This window comes from Fundulus heteroclitus, chromosome 18, assembly GCF_011125445.2.
Source record: "Fundulus heteroclitus isolate FHET01 chromosome 18, MU-UCD_Fhet_4.1, whole genome shotgun sequence".
Taxonomy (NCBI): domain Eukaryota; kingdom Metazoa; phylum Chordata; class Actinopteri; order Cyprinodontiformes; family Fundulidae; genus Fundulus; species Fundulus heteroclitus.
The window spans coordinates 36488218-36505240 of record NC_046378.1 but is presented as its reverse complement, the minus strand read 5'-3'; the positions used below and the strand labels follow the sequence as shown (position 1 = coordinate 36505240).

The following is a 17023-nucleotide window of genomic DNA, read 5'->3' as shown; positions in this document are numbered from 1 at the left end:
ATACTCATAAACAAGCACAAACCTTTTAACAAACATAAAACAACGTACATTACAAAGCAGATTTGGGTATTTGGGAGTTCTCGGATGTTGGTGAAATTTACAAAATACAGCATTAGGTTGTGGAACTGGATCAGAAAGGCGTTGTTTTCCCAGATACCTACAACAGATGCGTTCAGGTTCTTGTTCTTAATATAATTACTGAAATGCCCTCATACAGTTTCTTCTAGTGTATGTTATTTTTTTCAGTGGTAAACATGTAGATAACTCTTTTAGCTACTTTTTTAGTACTTGGTTTACCTCATTTCCTTCCATGACACAGCGATCACTCTTGGCCTGTAATATTCCTATTCATAGCTGTCTCATAATGCAAATCCATTTTCCAAGCATTTAATGTAGAAACAGAGGATTCAGAAGAGGATGACCTCAGCAAATTATAAAATTCGAAGGTCATACCTTTCCCGTAAGGATTTTTAGTTAAAGAGGTTTCTAAGACTGACATTGAAGGGATACACATAGAAATGTTATCAGGCGTCAGAGAAAGTTTGAGTTGTAGGTATTTATAAAAATGCTTACGAGGGATATTGAATTTAGAAACTATTTGTTTAAATGTTAGCAGTCTTCCCTCCATATACGTCCTTTACTAAACTCCCAGTTATGTTTTTTAATGAATCATACTCATTGTCTTCTTCTTATCCGGGATCTGGCTGCGGAGGAAACCGATATATACTGTTATATAATAACAATATAAATGAATTGATAGATGTATATTGATAAAATAAAAGGATCAATAAAAAGTTCAATAGAATAACAGTTTTCCTTCCATTTTATGTTAGCCATATAGGTTAATCTTACCGTCGTTACACCCTTCCAACTAATCACAAAAGCTCCATCACCAAGCTCCGCCCCTTTTTATAGAGTTCAGAGAGCAATTTTTTTCTTTTTTAAAAACTTGCAGTTTTGGTAAAAAAGTTGGTTGAATAAAGGGTTAAGTTTGAATTAAGTGTTTGTGTCTGTATCTGAAAATAGGTTGCTAAGAAACAGTTAGGGTTTACTATGGGAATTACTTGGTTTACATCAAAAAGGACGCTCATTATTTACTGTGTTTTGATCTAAAATGTCAGTATCTGGGATTTTCTTTGTTTCATGATTGTATCGAGTTTAAGAGCATTTATGTTCCCAACATTGACTAGTTACGAACAATGTTAAAATTTAACGTCTTTTTCAGGTTGTTTGGGTGGGTCAATCGCCACCACACTGGCTCCAGAGCCTCCAAAAAGTTCAAAGCTTTCATGGGCAACAGTAATGTTTCAGGTCAGAGTTAATACAAAGTCAGAGTTTTGCTTTATTGACTCAACATTTATAGACAAACGTATAAAAATTGTCTATTTACAGCCAGAACAGGAGGTGGTTTAAGTCTGTACAACAGACACTTTAGAAACATTTTCCCCCCGCATGCCTTCATCCTGTTTGTAAAAATCAAGATTTCTTGTTGTTTTTTAACAAAAAGCAAGTTTCACCTGTAACAGTTAAAGAAAGCCTTTTCACAAAATAAATCTGTTTACATGATCCACAGGTTGACAAACTGAGGAGGTCGTTTTGGGTGTTGGTTCTGGCCTGGAGGCCGATCTGAGGACAGGAGTACAGGTTCCTATCAGTAAAGCACTGTAAGCAGCTTTTTGCCTTTTTAAATGTAAAATAAAACTGAATCTGGTCTCAGCCAAAATTTGTTTCAAATAAAAATAAAAGTTATAGGCCTAAATTGTTTTCTTTGCCAATTGAATAGTTTGAAACACTGGCTGCCATCTTCAAATGTTGCTTTACAAATGCAGACTAGTGGCCTGAAGGCATCAAGTAGCAAAGAAAAAGTGCTCCATGCAACAAAAAAAATGGAAATAAATCCAGTTTTTGACTTTTTCTGATTCTTTGAGGGGGGGAAATCTCCCAAAGACTGATAAACCTAAAATATCCGGAGAGGCGATGCTTTGGTGACGACATAATCCCCACTTTGGATTGTCTTTGTTTTAGGTCTGATGAGCTATCTGAGAGATTTTCTGCAGCATTTCCTCCGACTGCAGCTGCTCCAGGGTCAGCAGAGACAGACCCAGCTGGTCCTCCTGGAGAGACGAGACACAAAGATAGTTTAGAACGCCGCTCTGGTTTTGTTCGTATTCCAACGTCAGAAACGTCAAGAGTTTTTATGTAAAACATTAAGCAAACGGCTGATGGAGACTCCTTCTGGTGGCTACCTGTCTGAAAGGCTGAGCCATCTGCCGCAGGAAGTGCTTGGAGAGCTGGACGGCCTCGTCCACGGTGAGGTTCAGACTGCCGTCGCTGATGTGCTCCTGAATCCACCGCGGCAGCTTCCCGCGTTTGTCTGCGCGAGCGTATCGCTGCGGGGAACAAGTTTAAAAATTAAACACATTCTTTTTCATTTTTTTTTTTTTCCCCTGCTCATTCGCAGCTTCCAGTGCCGCTCACCTTGTCTGCGAAAATCATGAGGCCGTAGTCCGTCTTGCCTCTGATGGCTCGGCCCACGCACTGAGCCGCATGCCGCATGGCGTCGAACGTCAGGAAGTCGTTCTCTCTGATCTGAAACTGATCCCGCAGGTACTCCAGCCGAGCCTGAGGGAAAGATGGCCGACAGGAAACCGTCAGTGACGACCCTAAAAGAAGCGATCCGATGTGCCCTTCGATCTGTTATTTACACAGTGTAATGGATTAGTGAGCTATTTAAATTACCTAAATTATTTATTTTATTTTATTACCTAATTATTTTTTATTTTTAATATTTTATTATCAATGTATGTTTCAATGACAATAAAGACGATTTACTATTATTACTATTTACATTATTCAAAGTGAATTTTATAAATTAAGAATGTTGCAGATTGTTTATGAATGTTTGTTTTGATTAGCATTGTTGGTGGTTTATATTTAGTTTTGTTTAATGGTATTTGCACTTTGTAATGTTTTTATGTACCTCATGGGCTGCCATAGCTAATGAGGGTAGGCCTATAAAAGCTGGTAGAATCATTGTGCCAATGAATGACTTGAACTGTCAAGATGTGACCAAGAAATCAACGTTCACACTGCAGCCTGAAGTGACCAAATTCCGATTTTTTTTTTTTGCCCATATGCGACCTGAATCTGATCTTTTCATGACAGTCTGAACAACACAGATCGAACTTTTTCAAATGCGACCCAGGCCGCTTGGATATGTGGTCCTGAATCCGATACGTATCTGATCTTTTCAAATGCTACCTGTGTCTGTACGGCCAGGTCGCATTTATCCGACCTGTACGTCATTGATACTCGACAAATGTCACTAACGGTGGACCTGGCTATGCCAAAGAGGTTGACTATTGTGCGGTAACAAGCACCTGTTGCAAGTCCATACAGCCACACAGCAACGCGTTTACTCGCTGCTATGGCCGCCGAAGTTGTGTGTTTTTACGTGAGCGCGCTAAAGAGATCCGTTCAGACGGACATAACGGTTGCCTTTGTCATTCGAAAATTATGAATGAAGTCCGTATCAGTAAAGCCGCTCACATCGCTAAAATTTGGCTCTCTTTCTTCTCGATCTTCTTAAAAAGATTGCGTCGGTAACGTGCTGCTCCGGTTGGAGAATAACGTAAAGAACGCGAGATACGCTGCAGCATTGCGATCCACGTTTACTTCCGCAAACACTGAGCACGCTTTGCTAAGTATGACGTCATCGCGTCCTCTACTGGGCATGCGGGACACTTAGGCGTATGAATGCAGTTCACACAGGAGATCACATAAAAGTCGCATATATTTGGAAATGTGAACGGACACGCAAAAAAAAAAATCTGATTTCACAAAAAAATCGGAATTGAGCATCGTAGCCTTAGTGTTCCCCAGTGAAAGCAGCGAGGTACGTTTTTGTTGTGTTGTTTGTATTGTAAGTTTTTGTTTTGTATATGTTTTAGTTTTCACTGTGACTGTGATGATCATGGTGGATCTTCAAAGAAAATAAAAAGCGAAATTCACCCGTCGTTGAGACTGGCTGAGTATTTCAAGCGCTATGGAGCTGCTACACACAGAATACCTTTAAGTTTGTTTTATACAGACCATGTAACTCTCAGAGAAATCTAAAACAACCCGTTTCTTGTTCTACAGCACTAAGGCAGCAGGTTAAATCGTGACCATTAGAAAAAGACTGGACAAGTACAGCCTGTTTCTTATGATACTTCAGTTTCCGTCCGTTTTGAACCGTGTGCATTGCACGGTGGAGGCGAGATGATGATCTGGGCTTTAAGTGCAGAGACGGCTCTCACCTTCAGGATGCGGCTCTGAGTGTAAACGTACGGGACTCCGAACATGATCACCGCTCGGCCAAAATGATGCACTGGGTGAACAGAAAACAGGCGAAATGACTCCAACAGCGATTCCACGGCGCCACTCCATCACACGGATCCGATTATATTTACCGAAATCTATTCCTTCAGACACCTTCCCTCTGGCCACAGAGAGGAGGATGGCTCCTCTGCCGTTCTCACACGCCTGAGGAGGGAAAAGCAGCACCATGTTTTATTTCTAGTAAAAAAAAATCAAATTTTTTAAACAGCTGAAGCCGATTCCCAGAACGTCTCGGACCTCCTGGTACTTCTCCAGAGCCATGCTGGTCTCCGCTGCATCCTGGGTTTCAATGAAGATCAGCTTGTTCCTCTGGATGTTCTCCAGGATTCCCTGCAAGCAGAAAACAAGAAGTCTAATTCTTCCTGCTGCCGATGAGGTTAAAAAAAAACCACGGTGGTGCGATCCAAAGGCAGCGACACATGTTCCCACACAGACCTGCTCATACCAGGACGCCACTATGTTCTCCATGTAGACGTAGCTGGTGAAGAACGCCACGATCCCGTCAGGGACGACCGCCGACATCTCCAGGAGGAGGTTGCCGTAGTTACGGATCACAGCTGGGGAAACAGCGACAGATGAGCAGACACCCCGTCTACTTTTAAGACTAGGCTTAAAACTTTCCTTTGTGACAAAGCTTCTAGTTAGAGTGGCTCATGTTACCCTGAACTATCTCTGTAGTTATGCACTGCAAAAAGGGAACTAAAAGTAGGTAAAATCCTCTTGAAATGAGTGTATTTTTCATTGATTTGAGCTGGTAAACACACTATTATGATGCCAATGGAATAAGATTTTTGCACTTAAAATAATTCATATCCATCATCTTATTTCAAGTGCAGGATGTCTAATTATCTTATTTTAGGGGTAGAACTTCTCAGTCTATTGGCAAATACTCTTATTTAGCTGCTCAAATCAAAGACAAATATACACATTTTAAGAAAATTTTACTTACTTTTAGTTCCCTTTTTGCAGTGTGCTGCTTAAGCTACTGGAGGACATCACACTGCAAAAACGGAACTAAATATTAGTACATTTTTGTGTATTTGTACTTTATTTGAGCAGGTACATAAGATAATCTGCCAATGAAATAAGATTTTTGCACTTAAAATAGGAAGAACTCATCTCCATTAACTTATTTCAAATGTATTATATCCAATTATCTTATTTTAGGGGTAAAAATACTTACTCCATTGGCAGATAATCTTATTTACCTGCTCAAATCAAGGACAAATGCACTAATTTCAAGAACATTTTAGTTATTTTTAGTTCTGTTTTTGCAGTGCAGGGCCCATTTCTCTCACTCTGCTGAGTTCTCCTACTGCTCTCCAATCTGCATTGTTTGTTGTTTCAGCTTTTATCTCTTTGTTCTGTCATTTTTCTCTTCATAGAAGGTACTCCTGGTCTGGCGTTCTGTTAGCTGTGACATCATCCAGGGGAGGCAGATCATTCTCTATTACCATCTAACATAGAAAGTACTCCTGGGTCAATGTGAGCTTCTGTGCTTTCTGTGTCTCTGCTCTGTCTTCTCTAAGCCCCAGTGGGTGGAGGCAGATGAGCGTTCACACTGAGCCTGGTTCTGGTTCTGCTGGAGGTTCTCCTCCCTGTTAAAGGGGAGTTTTCCTCTCCACTGTCGCTTCATGCATGCTCAGTATGAGGGATTGCTGCAAAGCCATCAACAATGCAGACGACTGTCCACTGTGGCTCTACGCTCTTTCAGGAGGAGTGAATGCTGCTTTGAGAGACTTGATGCAACCTGCTGGGTTTCCTTAGAGAGGAAACTTTCTGACCAACCTGGAGGATTTGATGGAGTCTGACTTTGGAAAGAGCCTTGAGATGACATGTATCATGAATTGGCGCTATATAACTTGAATTAAATACATGCTAACGTTAAAATGCTCCGTTTTATAAAACGTTCCCCGCTTACCGAAGTCCTCCCTCGTCTCAAACTTGGAGCTCAGAGCCACCTGGTCGTTGCCCCGGCCGACAATCTGCACAAAAACACGGCGTTAGTGACGAGGCCGTCGCCGGGAGCCTCCACCGTCGGGTTGTCGGTTACACACCAGAGGGCAGAGGCAGGTGCGCGCTAGCGTCATGGTGAAGGACGCCATGGTGACCGGCCGAAAGTCGAGGATGCGGGGATAGATGTCCAACGGAGAGAGAGTCTGAGGTGAGAGACGTAGATACAGTTAATATTCTGCCTTAGCTGTTAAAAGGCGGACGGCGGCGCTGAAATCTCGCAGGATCAGCGTGAATCTAAATGCATCAAAGAGGAAGGAGAGAGCCGTACCCCCGAGGTGATGACGACCGACTGAAACCTCTGGAAAACGGGTTTGATGGCTATAGACGGGTCCATGCAGCTGGAGAGGAAAGCGGAGAGAAAGCCGTCAGATGAGGCCAGGATTACTGAGCCGGCCGTTTGTTTTCTGCGTTACGGTCAAACATCTCCACAAGGTCGTCACAACAGAAACGTTTAGCCTCAAGTCGAGCGGCAGGGTGATTCTAAAAGGCTTTTCACAGTTCGGTGCTGCCGTCTTTCCACACACCTGTATTTTATTTTTTACCTTTCTGCCAAATTCTGTTTTTTCAACACTAACTTTAGATTAGCTTGTTTTTCCATTACTGATTTAGTGTGTAACTTTGTTCCACCGTCACGGCCGGATTTCCTTAAAATGGATTTTATCAGCAGCGCCCTGCTGCTACTTTCTCTTCTAAATTCAGAGGAAGCAGTAATGCTGCTCCCTTTTTAACAGGTTTCACGCAACTCCGTACGGCTTTGCTAATTTGTGTTTAGCCTATTAAGAGGCTTGGTTTGGCAGGTCCTCTGGGTCGGGGAGGAGTTTAAGTATCTTGGAATAGAGTTTAAAATTTTCCTAACGTATAAAGCCTTTAATAATCAAACTCCATCATATATCAGAGCTCTGATTACCCCGTATGTTCCTAACAGAGCACTTCGCTCTCAGACTGCAGGTCTGCTGGTGGTTCCTAGAGTCTCTAAAAGTAGGATGGGAGGCAGATCCTTTAGCTATCAGGCTCCTCTCCTGTGGAACCAACTCCCAGTTTTGGTCCATGAGGCAGACACCCCGTCTACTTTTAAGACTAGTCTTAAAACTTTCCTTTGTGACAAAGCTTCTAGTTAGAGTGGCTCATACCCTGAGCTATCTCTATAGTTATGCTGCTATAGGCTTAGGATACTGGAGGACATCAGGGTCTATTTCTCTCACTCTGCTGAGTTCTCCTGTTCTCTGATTTACATTGTTAGTTATTTCAACTTTTAACTTTTTGTTCCCTGGCATTTTCACACAACTGGTCTGGCGTTCTGTTAGCTGTGACATCATCCTCTATTACCATCTAGCATAGAAAGTACCCCTGGATCAATGTGAGCTTCTGGGCTTTCTGTGTCTATCCTCACGATTCAAGATAGACTCTTTGATTGCTGGTATTTAACATTTACATGACTGTGTGGTTATGCAACATGTTGATACTAATATCAATGTAACAGCAAATTAATAAAGTGATGAAAGTTAATGGTGCTTTTACAAACATGCCGAGAGTGGAATATGTTTTTCTTTTTTTAAATTGATCATTGGGAATTAATGACAATTGATCCAATTGGAAAATTAAAAAAAATTAACATCTGTACATGGAAAAGGTATCAACTAATGATTTTAAAGCAGAAACAGTCATATTCGATTAATTAGAACATTCATTTATATAATGTTACCTTAGTTAATTGAGTTACTGAACCAGATTCACTTTTTGATAGTTACTCACAGACTGGATAATGAAAACACAACATCTAAGATTAGAATATTAAATCAACTGGACTTTTAATTCCTTTGTTTTTTTTGTCTGTGATAAGTTTGTCATGTCAACCTGAGATTTAGTTGTTGTTTTTTTTATTTTATTTGATGGGATCGATTTTCTTCCAAGCTTGTTGTTAAAAATTAAAAAAAAAAGCTAATATGGTTGTTCTGTATAAAATTAGGTAATTATAAATAAAAATATCAATAAAAATGTAATTCAGAACTCTGTGCTTAATGAAAAGTATGTTTAATACTTACTAAACGGTTGTTATCTTCAAAAGATACTTTTAATCTGACAAACAAGAACCTAATCATTAGAACCCATATTCTAATTTATTCAGTATGACTATTTCTGTTCTTACCTGAAGTGCAGCACGGGGTTGGCGATGGTTGGAGTTCTGTCTTCAAAAGGCTCAATGATGATAGTAAAACCTTTACAAGGAGGGTGAAAAAAAGACGTTTAATTCAGAAGTTCCTGAAACTGAGCCTGGCCTCTGCAGCATATTTCCGTACCTTGGCTGTAGGTGCTGACAAGCGTGGCGAAGTTGGAGATGAGGGTAACGGCGGAGAAGTCGGCGATGTCTGCGATCTCCAGGGTCCGCAGTAACGACTGCAGCCGCTCTGCACAGAACCTGGAATCACGCACCACAACACGCGTAAAAAAAATTATTCAGTCCGTCGTCAGACGACGGCGCAAACACAAGCTGGAAGTCGTATTTTGATTTATTCTTAGAAGTTTCACGTTCCTCCGACGGTTGATACGTTTATTTTTTTCCTGACATTAAAAGAACTTTAAAGTTTCCTGTGTCTGCAGGAGAGAGCGGACTGACCTGAGAGGCTTGCGGTCAATGCAGACTTTATCAAAGATGTCTTTTAAGAACTGCGGGGCGCTCTCCTGAACCACGTGCTGGACCCGCAGACGCGCCTTCAGATACTCCAGGAAACGTCTCAGGAAACCCACAAAGTGCTCGGCCGTGCGGATCGAGCCGGGGACCGCCTCTGCAGGGGGGGGGGGACAGGAGGACAGAGACAGGCAGCGCCGACGGGTTTTAAAATTCAGCTTCAACCCAGAACCGCCACCAGAACCAACAGGAGTTCCTATGAGCTTTGCTGGAGAGGGTCTAAAACTGGTTAGACAATCGGAGAACTTTTCATTGTGACGTTATAGAAAATAGTCACCATAATGACACTTTCACACATTGCTACGGGTTTTCTAATAAACCTTCAGAGATTTTAACTTTTTTTCAAGGCGTTGGCTGTTTGTACCTGTGATGTTTTATCGGCTGGTTCTGCTGTTCTTTTTATATCTCTCTTTGCAGGTGTAGAAGCAGACTCTGAGGATGTTATATTGCTCTCTCCCTTTCCTCTCTTTCACCTTTTTAGCATTTTGTCTCATCTGTTTTTTCTTCTACCTTCCAGTTTCTGTATGCACTGAACATGAAATAGTCCCAGCATAAATTCTAATAAAGCTTCTTGCATTTATAAATCAAGTGGAGCACTATGGCGAAAGCAGGAAGGCTCCACTTGTGAAAGTAAATTCTGTTAAGCTCTATTAGGCATAAAGACAATAATTATTTATTGCCACATTGCCAGACAGGAGACCCGCACACAGAAAAAACCTTTAGAGATTTAAATACCACGGTAAAAATGTCTGCTGTAAAATTCACCGGAAAAAAAGAATAAAACTTGGTTTATGGATCAAGAGCTCTACATCAGGATAATGTAGTTTCTGTTGTTCCAAGCCGACAGCAGGTACCATTTTCCACCAGTAGGTGGCAGAGTTGGACCATTTTAAAGGGATTTCATGATGCCACTAAAATAACATTTGAAATTATGCAGAAAATGTGTTTTAGACATCCATACATTGGTTTTAAGATGCTGTGTGAACAAATTTCCAACACCCTTTTTTTCCATCTACTTATTTTACTGTTCTGTAAACATTATTACACGTTCAAAACAAATAAACGCCGAGGCTACGTCTCTCTGCACGGCCATAAAAGCTGAGAGCGGCTGCTGCAGAACCCCAGTTTAAAGAAAAAAGCTGAAAGCAGCAAAACTTGGAGGTGAGTGGCTTAGCGATCCGTCTGCAGAGATATAGAAAGAGATGCAGGCTTGAGTCTAGGCTGTTTTTTTCTAATGGATTAGGTTATTATATAAGAGGAGCCGTTTAGGCTTAAAAGAAACAATCTCCATTTCTGGATACAATCGTCTCGCAGCAGAAAGGTGCAGCGAAGCATTTTAAAAAAAATGCATCTGCAGACGGCGCTGCAGGGAGATAAACGTGTAAATGGAAGATAATCAACGGTGGCGTGGGCTGGCGAACCTTGCAGGATCTCGTCAGGCAACACTGGGTTCGCCAGGTAGATGTCCGTCTCCCTGGCAACGTTGGCTTCTTTCAGACCCTCCACCAGGCGCCGGTACTCCTCCCTCAGTTTAGCAGCATCCGTCTCCTTTATCCTGCAGAGACAAACAAAAAGCTCCTGTCAGTGTGTCTGCTCCCTGTTAAAGGGGAGTTTTCCTCTCCACTGTCGCCTCATGCATGCTCAGTATGAGGGATTGCTGCAAAGCCATCAACAATGCAGACGACTGTCCACTGTGGCTCTACGCTCTTTCAGGAGGAGTGAATGCTGCTTGGAGAGACTTGATGCAACCTGCTGGGTTTCCTTAGAGAGGAAACTTTCTCACCAACCTGGAGGATCTCATGGAATCTGACTTTGGAACTAGGACTGAACAATTAATCGCATTTTCAATATAATCGCAATTTAAAAAAAATGCAATTTCCAAATCGCAGAGGTCAGCAATTTTTGGCTATGTAACAATTAATGAATTAGGTGTTGGTAAAATGTTTGAAGTGGGTTTGCCTCCACATGGAAGGGAAGACAGTAGCAGCAGTGAGATAATCTAATTTTATTACTTGTTTTAGAGTTTAGATAATCATACATAGCATTAAGTTCTGGTCAATCAGTTTAATACATAGACTGGTTACATTTTATGTCCAACAAGGATTGATGTCCAAATCAATTAAAAGCTGTTCTTTTGAATATTTATTCTGATTAATAGAAACATTAAAAGTTCTTGTTTTAAATAGTCCTTCTTTACAAACATCTTTTTTTAGAGGTAATTTTTGTTGCTTGTGGTTAATGCAGAGAAAAGTCAAAATTGCAATTTTGGTTGAAATATATTGTAGGCAGAACGCAATCATTTCTGCTCCGAGTTTAGATGCTGTGGGTCTTTTAGCAACTAATCCACATGGCGAGGAAACAAATTGATTTGTTGTTTGTATATACTTTAAAACACATGATAAATTAAACTGGGAAAAAAAACAAAACAAAAAAAACGCATTAAATCGCAATAAGAAAAAAAAAAATAATCGCAATTAGATTATTTTGCAAAATCGTTCAGCCCTATTTGGAAGGAGCCTTGAGATGACATGTTTCATGAATTGGCGCTATATAAATAAAATTCAATTGAATTGAAAAAGTTTTAAAGCATTCTGAGTCTGAGCTAATGCTGTTGAGTGAGGCGTAGAGCGACATCTTTAACGTCCCCTGATCAAACACTCACTTTTGTATGGTGTTCTGGAGCGTGTCCACGTTGGTCTGGCAGCGGTCCAGCATTCGCCGAGTTATGTTCACGCTCATGGAGTCGATGCACACGTTGTCTGAGGAACAAATCGTAATTAAGATTTTGTCTTCAGCTCACCAGACGATAATTTTCCCCCCTGTAACGTAATCTCCAGCTCCGTACCGATGTTATGAGCCTCATCAAACACCACCACTGACTTCTTGGCCAGCTCCTTGGACACCAGGTCCGCTATCTTGGGGTCCAGCAGGTAGTGGTAGCTGTACACGACGATGTTGGCGTGCAGAATCTGAAACCAGACAGTTTTTAATATAAAAAAAAAAACACCAATTATTAAGAGGATAAATGTTTTTATCTGCCACTAATAATGGCATAAATATAATAATGTCAACCCTTCTTTATCTAGGACAGAATAATTATCTTCAATGCTTTTGAAATTTGACCACAAGTTGAATTTCTCTGCATTTTCCAAGAACTTCAGAGGCTCAAATAAATACATAAATTCACCAAACGTTTTTCAACAGTTTTAAAGGTCTTTGCAGAAGCTTAATGTTTATCATTATTCCCTCCATTTTGTACCCCTGACAGTGAATCAGCCCCACAGCATGATACTGCCACCACCCTGCTTGGTAGTTATTGCAGAGTTCTTGGGTTTGAAAGCTTCTTCTTCTTCTAATTGTTGCAAAATAACAAAATCTTGGACTTGTGACTGTTACACCTTCCCTCCACAGGCTTTGACTAGGCCAGTCAGCCAGCTGCTAAGTTCAGTCGGCTCTAAAAATGCCTGAGCCTTGTTGGTTTCTGGGTTGTTGCTGAACATCTTAACAAGTTCCTTTCATCTGAGGGAGACGTTTGCAGTCTTCTCCGTGTCATACCAGCCTTATTTGTAGAGAAAGTTAAACACACACAGGACCAAAGTGCTGTACATAGAATGGTCGTGTCAAATATGGGTGCAGATTTTAGTCGGTTTGCATAATTTTGACCCTCTGTGAATTTGAGAAACTTGCATGCCGATATGTGGAGATATAACCCACAGCAGGACTTCATTAAAATCTCACAACTGCAGCCTTTTTTGTTATATTCGTAGCTAGAGCTTTAAAAACAGAAGCAAATGGGGAAAATAACCACAATTACAGGACATTGTTGTCATGTTAGAGCTTAGCAAGAAAAGCCTCTGACATACGGAGTAGCGGGCCAGGTAGTACGGACACCAGCCTTTCCTCCTGCCAAATTCCTTCAGGTCATCGAGGTTGTAGATGCCGGGTGGAAGAGGTACCTGTCGCCCGACTGCATCGAATTCCTGCAACACAAAGCAAAACAATATAAGAAAAAGGTTTCGAGGATAGCACTGTTGCCTCAAGGGGGAAAAAAAGCTCCAGGGTTCAGATCTTGGCTAAGATTTTCTCCAATTTCCTCCCAGAGTTTCCTGGATCATAGGTCCTGGTCTGGGGGATCGCACTTTCAGATTAGCTCGCGATTGTTGAGGCACGGGGTATTGTCCTGATCAATGATGATTGCTGGACAACTTTCTAGTTTATACAAGATTCATGTTTAAAGGAGCAATAAGTCACATTTTTACTGTAAAATCAACCTAAATCATTCTCATTTGTTGTCACCTAGGATGGAAGTAACATTCCCTATTAACAATCATTCCTCTCCATCAACAACGTCTTAGTCACGTTTTTCTCCTTTCAAACCTAGAGAGATACGGTCCAGAACTACTTTGGTTCAGAGTGTAGCCCGTGTTTACTTCCTGGTTCCTGAGCCAATCATGTGAGAGTTCCCAGAGTTTCCAACACAGAGAGCAGCGTTTGGTATTTTATTTTGGCCAAAAAGCAGCAGCCTGCAAACACGCATCAACTGAAAGGATGCACCCCAGTGGTCTTTTCTGAGCTCAGTCAGTATCTGATATAAAGACGTGTGCTTTGATGCCCAAATGGGGATAATTTTGCAATCCCTTCATTTTAATTCAAGACTAATTGAAGAACCTGCAGCACATTTTTCTTTGTTATATGTGAAAGTTTTTCTACTTTGAACGAAAGAATTGTTTAAAATCAGAATCAGCGATTCAGACCTCAATAAAAGCTGGAAATAGGAAGCAACCAATAAAAACCTGATTGGTGCATCACTAATAATGACCAAACGTGGCAGTTAAAATTAAGTTGCTTTATTTTATTTTTTTTCTCCAGGCGTTTCTGATGTTTTTTTAAACCATGAATAAATATTTAGGTTGAAAAGTGAGTACTACTCTGAGTTTAGGTGCGTTCTTACCTCGTAGAAGCGGCAGACAGGCTGGTTGGGATTGCTGTGGCGTTGTGCGCGGACGTATGACGCCGTCAGGCTGTGGCACTTCCCGTCCACCTCCTTCCCAAAACGTAGAGAGCTGACCTATGTGAAGTTGAACAGAAGTGTTTTTATTACTTCCCAAGAGGTGTGTGGACAATCGCTGAGGTGAACCCATGATCTTAGTCCAGGCTGCCCAGCGCTGGACGTCGGGTGTTCGTACCTCGGGGTGGATGCACAGGTTTTTCCTGGAGGATAGAGACAGAGCCATGAAGTTGTTCGCTTCTCCGGTTTCCTTGGCGTAGAACTCCATCAGCTTCCTGAGCTCCTCCACAACCTCGTCACACAGAAGCAGAGAGTTTTAAAACCATCAGCCTGTAACAGTTTTTTCTAAGTCTGATTATTGCTGCTTAATCTGACCCGACTCACCTTCTCGATTTCAGGGACGGTTCTGGAGCAGTAAATCAACTTGGTCACTTCCAAAGGAAAGGCCTGAGAAACATAACGGGGCATGATGAAGGGATCAGAATGGAGCCGTAACCTCACCAGTGCCGTATGCTTAAGGTCAAACTCACTTTCTGGTAGGCAACGATGAGGGACAGCAGAGAGATGGTCTTCCCTGTTCCCGATGGCATCTCCAGGACGCCATGACCCTGAACACAAAGCGCATCGATTCAAACAACACGGATTTATTTCTCCATCGCTCACTTTGACAGATCAGAGATCAGCTGCGCTAGGACCACAGAGGGCACAGTTTGCTGCTTTGTTGTTTTATTTATTGTCTATAAATTGACAACTTTCTTTTATTGTTTTTAAATGCAGACATTTCAAAAATAACATAGCTATAATCATAGTACCATGATATTTTTGCCTAATCAGAATTTAATACCGGCCCATGCTGAACGCAAAGGTCCTAATCTGTGTTTCCACTACACTCAAGATTTTAAGATAACTTCCACGTTTTTTTCCTCTCACCATTTTGACTTTAAACTTGATTTTTTACTTTATTCTGTAACGGAAAATAAATTCACTCCATGGTTCATAAGAAAGTGAAAGAACCCTGATGGGAGTTATGACATATCCAGATTTTAAACAAGAGGAAGATGCACTCTTCACCTGTTCAGATTACATAAATATGGAAAGTTTTACCCATCACGACCAAAGTCAATCAATAAATAATTCAATAATAGAATCATTTGATATGTCTACCTGACTTTTAGTTAGTCCAAGTAAATTAAACATGTTACAGAAATGTCATCAGTAGGTTTGAGTTCAGGGGGCCAAACAAATGGATCTTTCCTTTCTTTTTATTCAATAGTTCATCTCTAATAAATGATTCCCACACAAATCGTTTAAATATGAGTAATTATATGTCTTAATGAGCTGGGTGGGAGAAATTTACAATAAGAAACCCATGCTTTATCTTTTCCTAAAAGAGATTTCTGACGGAAAAAGACTCACCTTTGCATCCAAAGTCCTCTTGAGCTCCAGCATGTAGGAGTACTGCTCCGGATAGATGTAATCATAGGGGAAATAGACCAGCAGACCCTCGATATTCAGCCTGAAACGTCATTTAAAAGCGACGGTGCAGAACAGAAATATCTTAAAGCACTTAGAACAAACAAATTAACTCGTATGTGGGGCTACGTTTTAAAACAAGATGTTCAACATAAAATCAGAGTCAAATAAAGTCATAGTTTATACAGTGATTTTTAATTCAGCTAATCAAGCTAACAGCAGCACTTTGGCAGCTCGTTTGGTAAATTTTTTTAATTTAAAAAGTAAAAAAAAAACAAATCTCACTTCATTTCGGCGGATCGTGTAACAGCCACCAGTCCTTGTTTCTGCTTTCAAATGTTCATTTCCAACTGTAATTGCAAATTAAACAAACAAAACGGAACGCATAAGTTAGCACCGCTACAAACTGCCGCTGCTACTTCTTCGATGGTTAGTGACGTAACCTATAGGCGCCCTACTGCCCCCAACAGGACGAACCGGACATTGCCTGAAACATGATTTTAAAGAAAGCCCAACTTGACAGATAAGATAAGATAGATAAGTTAGATAAGATAGATACATTTCTCACATTGGAGAAATGTACTTGTCACACATCGGCTTAATAAACAAAAAGAAGGTGCCAAAAGGAGGAGAGGGCGCATAAGGTATATGGTATACAGTATGTTCACATATCTACAGTGTATCAAAAAATAAATAAATAAATAAATAAAGGTACTGGGGAGATAGTTAGGGTGACAAATGTACAAATGGAATGACGTTTTACATTAAGTGGTACCAGGTAAGAACACGGTGAGGTAGTGAGGTATCTATACAGCTGAAGTCGCTTATTAAACAGGATTATTTAACAGTGTTATTGCACAGGTTATTGCACAGGTGCTAATGTTGAGTTATTTGTCATTATTTGCTATAAATACATAGGAATTAAATCAAAGTATAACGGCCCTTTATTGCCTATTTATAGGCGTTTTATTATACATTTTATCAGATAAATTTTTATCCTATTGCCCTGACTTTAATTTAATAAACTTTTTATAGATTATAAAATGTCTATGGATTATACATGATGAGAAATTCAGTATGACTGAGCTATTTGTTTATTTTATTATTTATTTGTTTATTTTGATTTGCAGTATTCAAATTGATTGTTCAAGACTGTACAAGTAATAGTATTTCATGCAAAAATTTATATTTTTATTAACTTATGTATCTGTTTAAACAATTATTATTGTTATTATTATTATTATTATTATTATTATTATTATTATTATTATTATTATTATTATTATTTAAATCTGAGTGCCTGCCTGAATGTTGTTGCTGACAATGTCACACAGACCCACCAAAACTGGACAATAGCAGATTGAAAAAACGTTTCCTGGTGAGTCTCTGTTTCTGGTGGACATTCAGATGGACAGGTCAGAATTTGGTGGAAACAACATGAAAGCATGGATCCATAATGC

General features: G+C 40.4%; 1 protein-coding gene across 1 annotated transcript; it reads right to left on the bottom strand.

The window, feature by feature from the left end:
• Nucleotides 1–1272: 1272 nt before the first annotated feature.
• Nucleotides 1273–16008, bottom strand: ercc2 (excision repair cross-complementation group 2). Its single transcript, XM_021311560.2, has 23 exons — nucleotides 15849–16008; nucleotides 15507–15606; nucleotides 14621–14698; nucleotides 14475–14537; nucleotides 14269–14382; nucleotides 14034–14150; nucleotides 12946–13062; nucleotides 11928–12051; nucleotides 11745–11841; nucleotides 10504–10637; nucleotides 9011–9179; nucleotides 8694–8812; nucleotides 8543–8612; nucleotides 6665–6734; nucleotides 6438–6539; nucleotides 6302–6365; nucleotides 4816–4937; nucleotides 4618–4710; nucleotides 4452–4524; nucleotides 4299–4369; nucleotides 2479–2622; nucleotides 2247–2390; nucleotides 1273–2114 (listed from the first exon to the last, which is right to left on the bottom strand). The coding sequence occupies exons 1-23, from the start codon at nucleotides 15851–15853 to the stop codon at nucleotides 2022–2024; spliced, it is 2283 nt and encodes a 760-aa protein (XP_021167235.2). The 5' UTR covers nucleotides 15854–16008; the 3' UTR covers nucleotides 1273–2021.
• Between the last annotated feature and the right edge of the window lie 1015 nt (nucleotides 16009–17023).

Coding starts and splice junctions, on each gene's coding strand:
- ercc2 (XM_021311560.2), bottom strand. Junction 8,613..8,693: donor TGTCAGCACCTACAGCCAAG/GTACGGAAATAT, acceptor CTCCTTGTAAAG/GTTTTACTATCATCATTGAG. Junction 6,366..6,437: donor GCACCTGCCTCTGCCCTCTG/GTGTGTAACCGA, acceptor GTTTTTGTGCAG/ATTGTCGGCCGGGGCAACGA.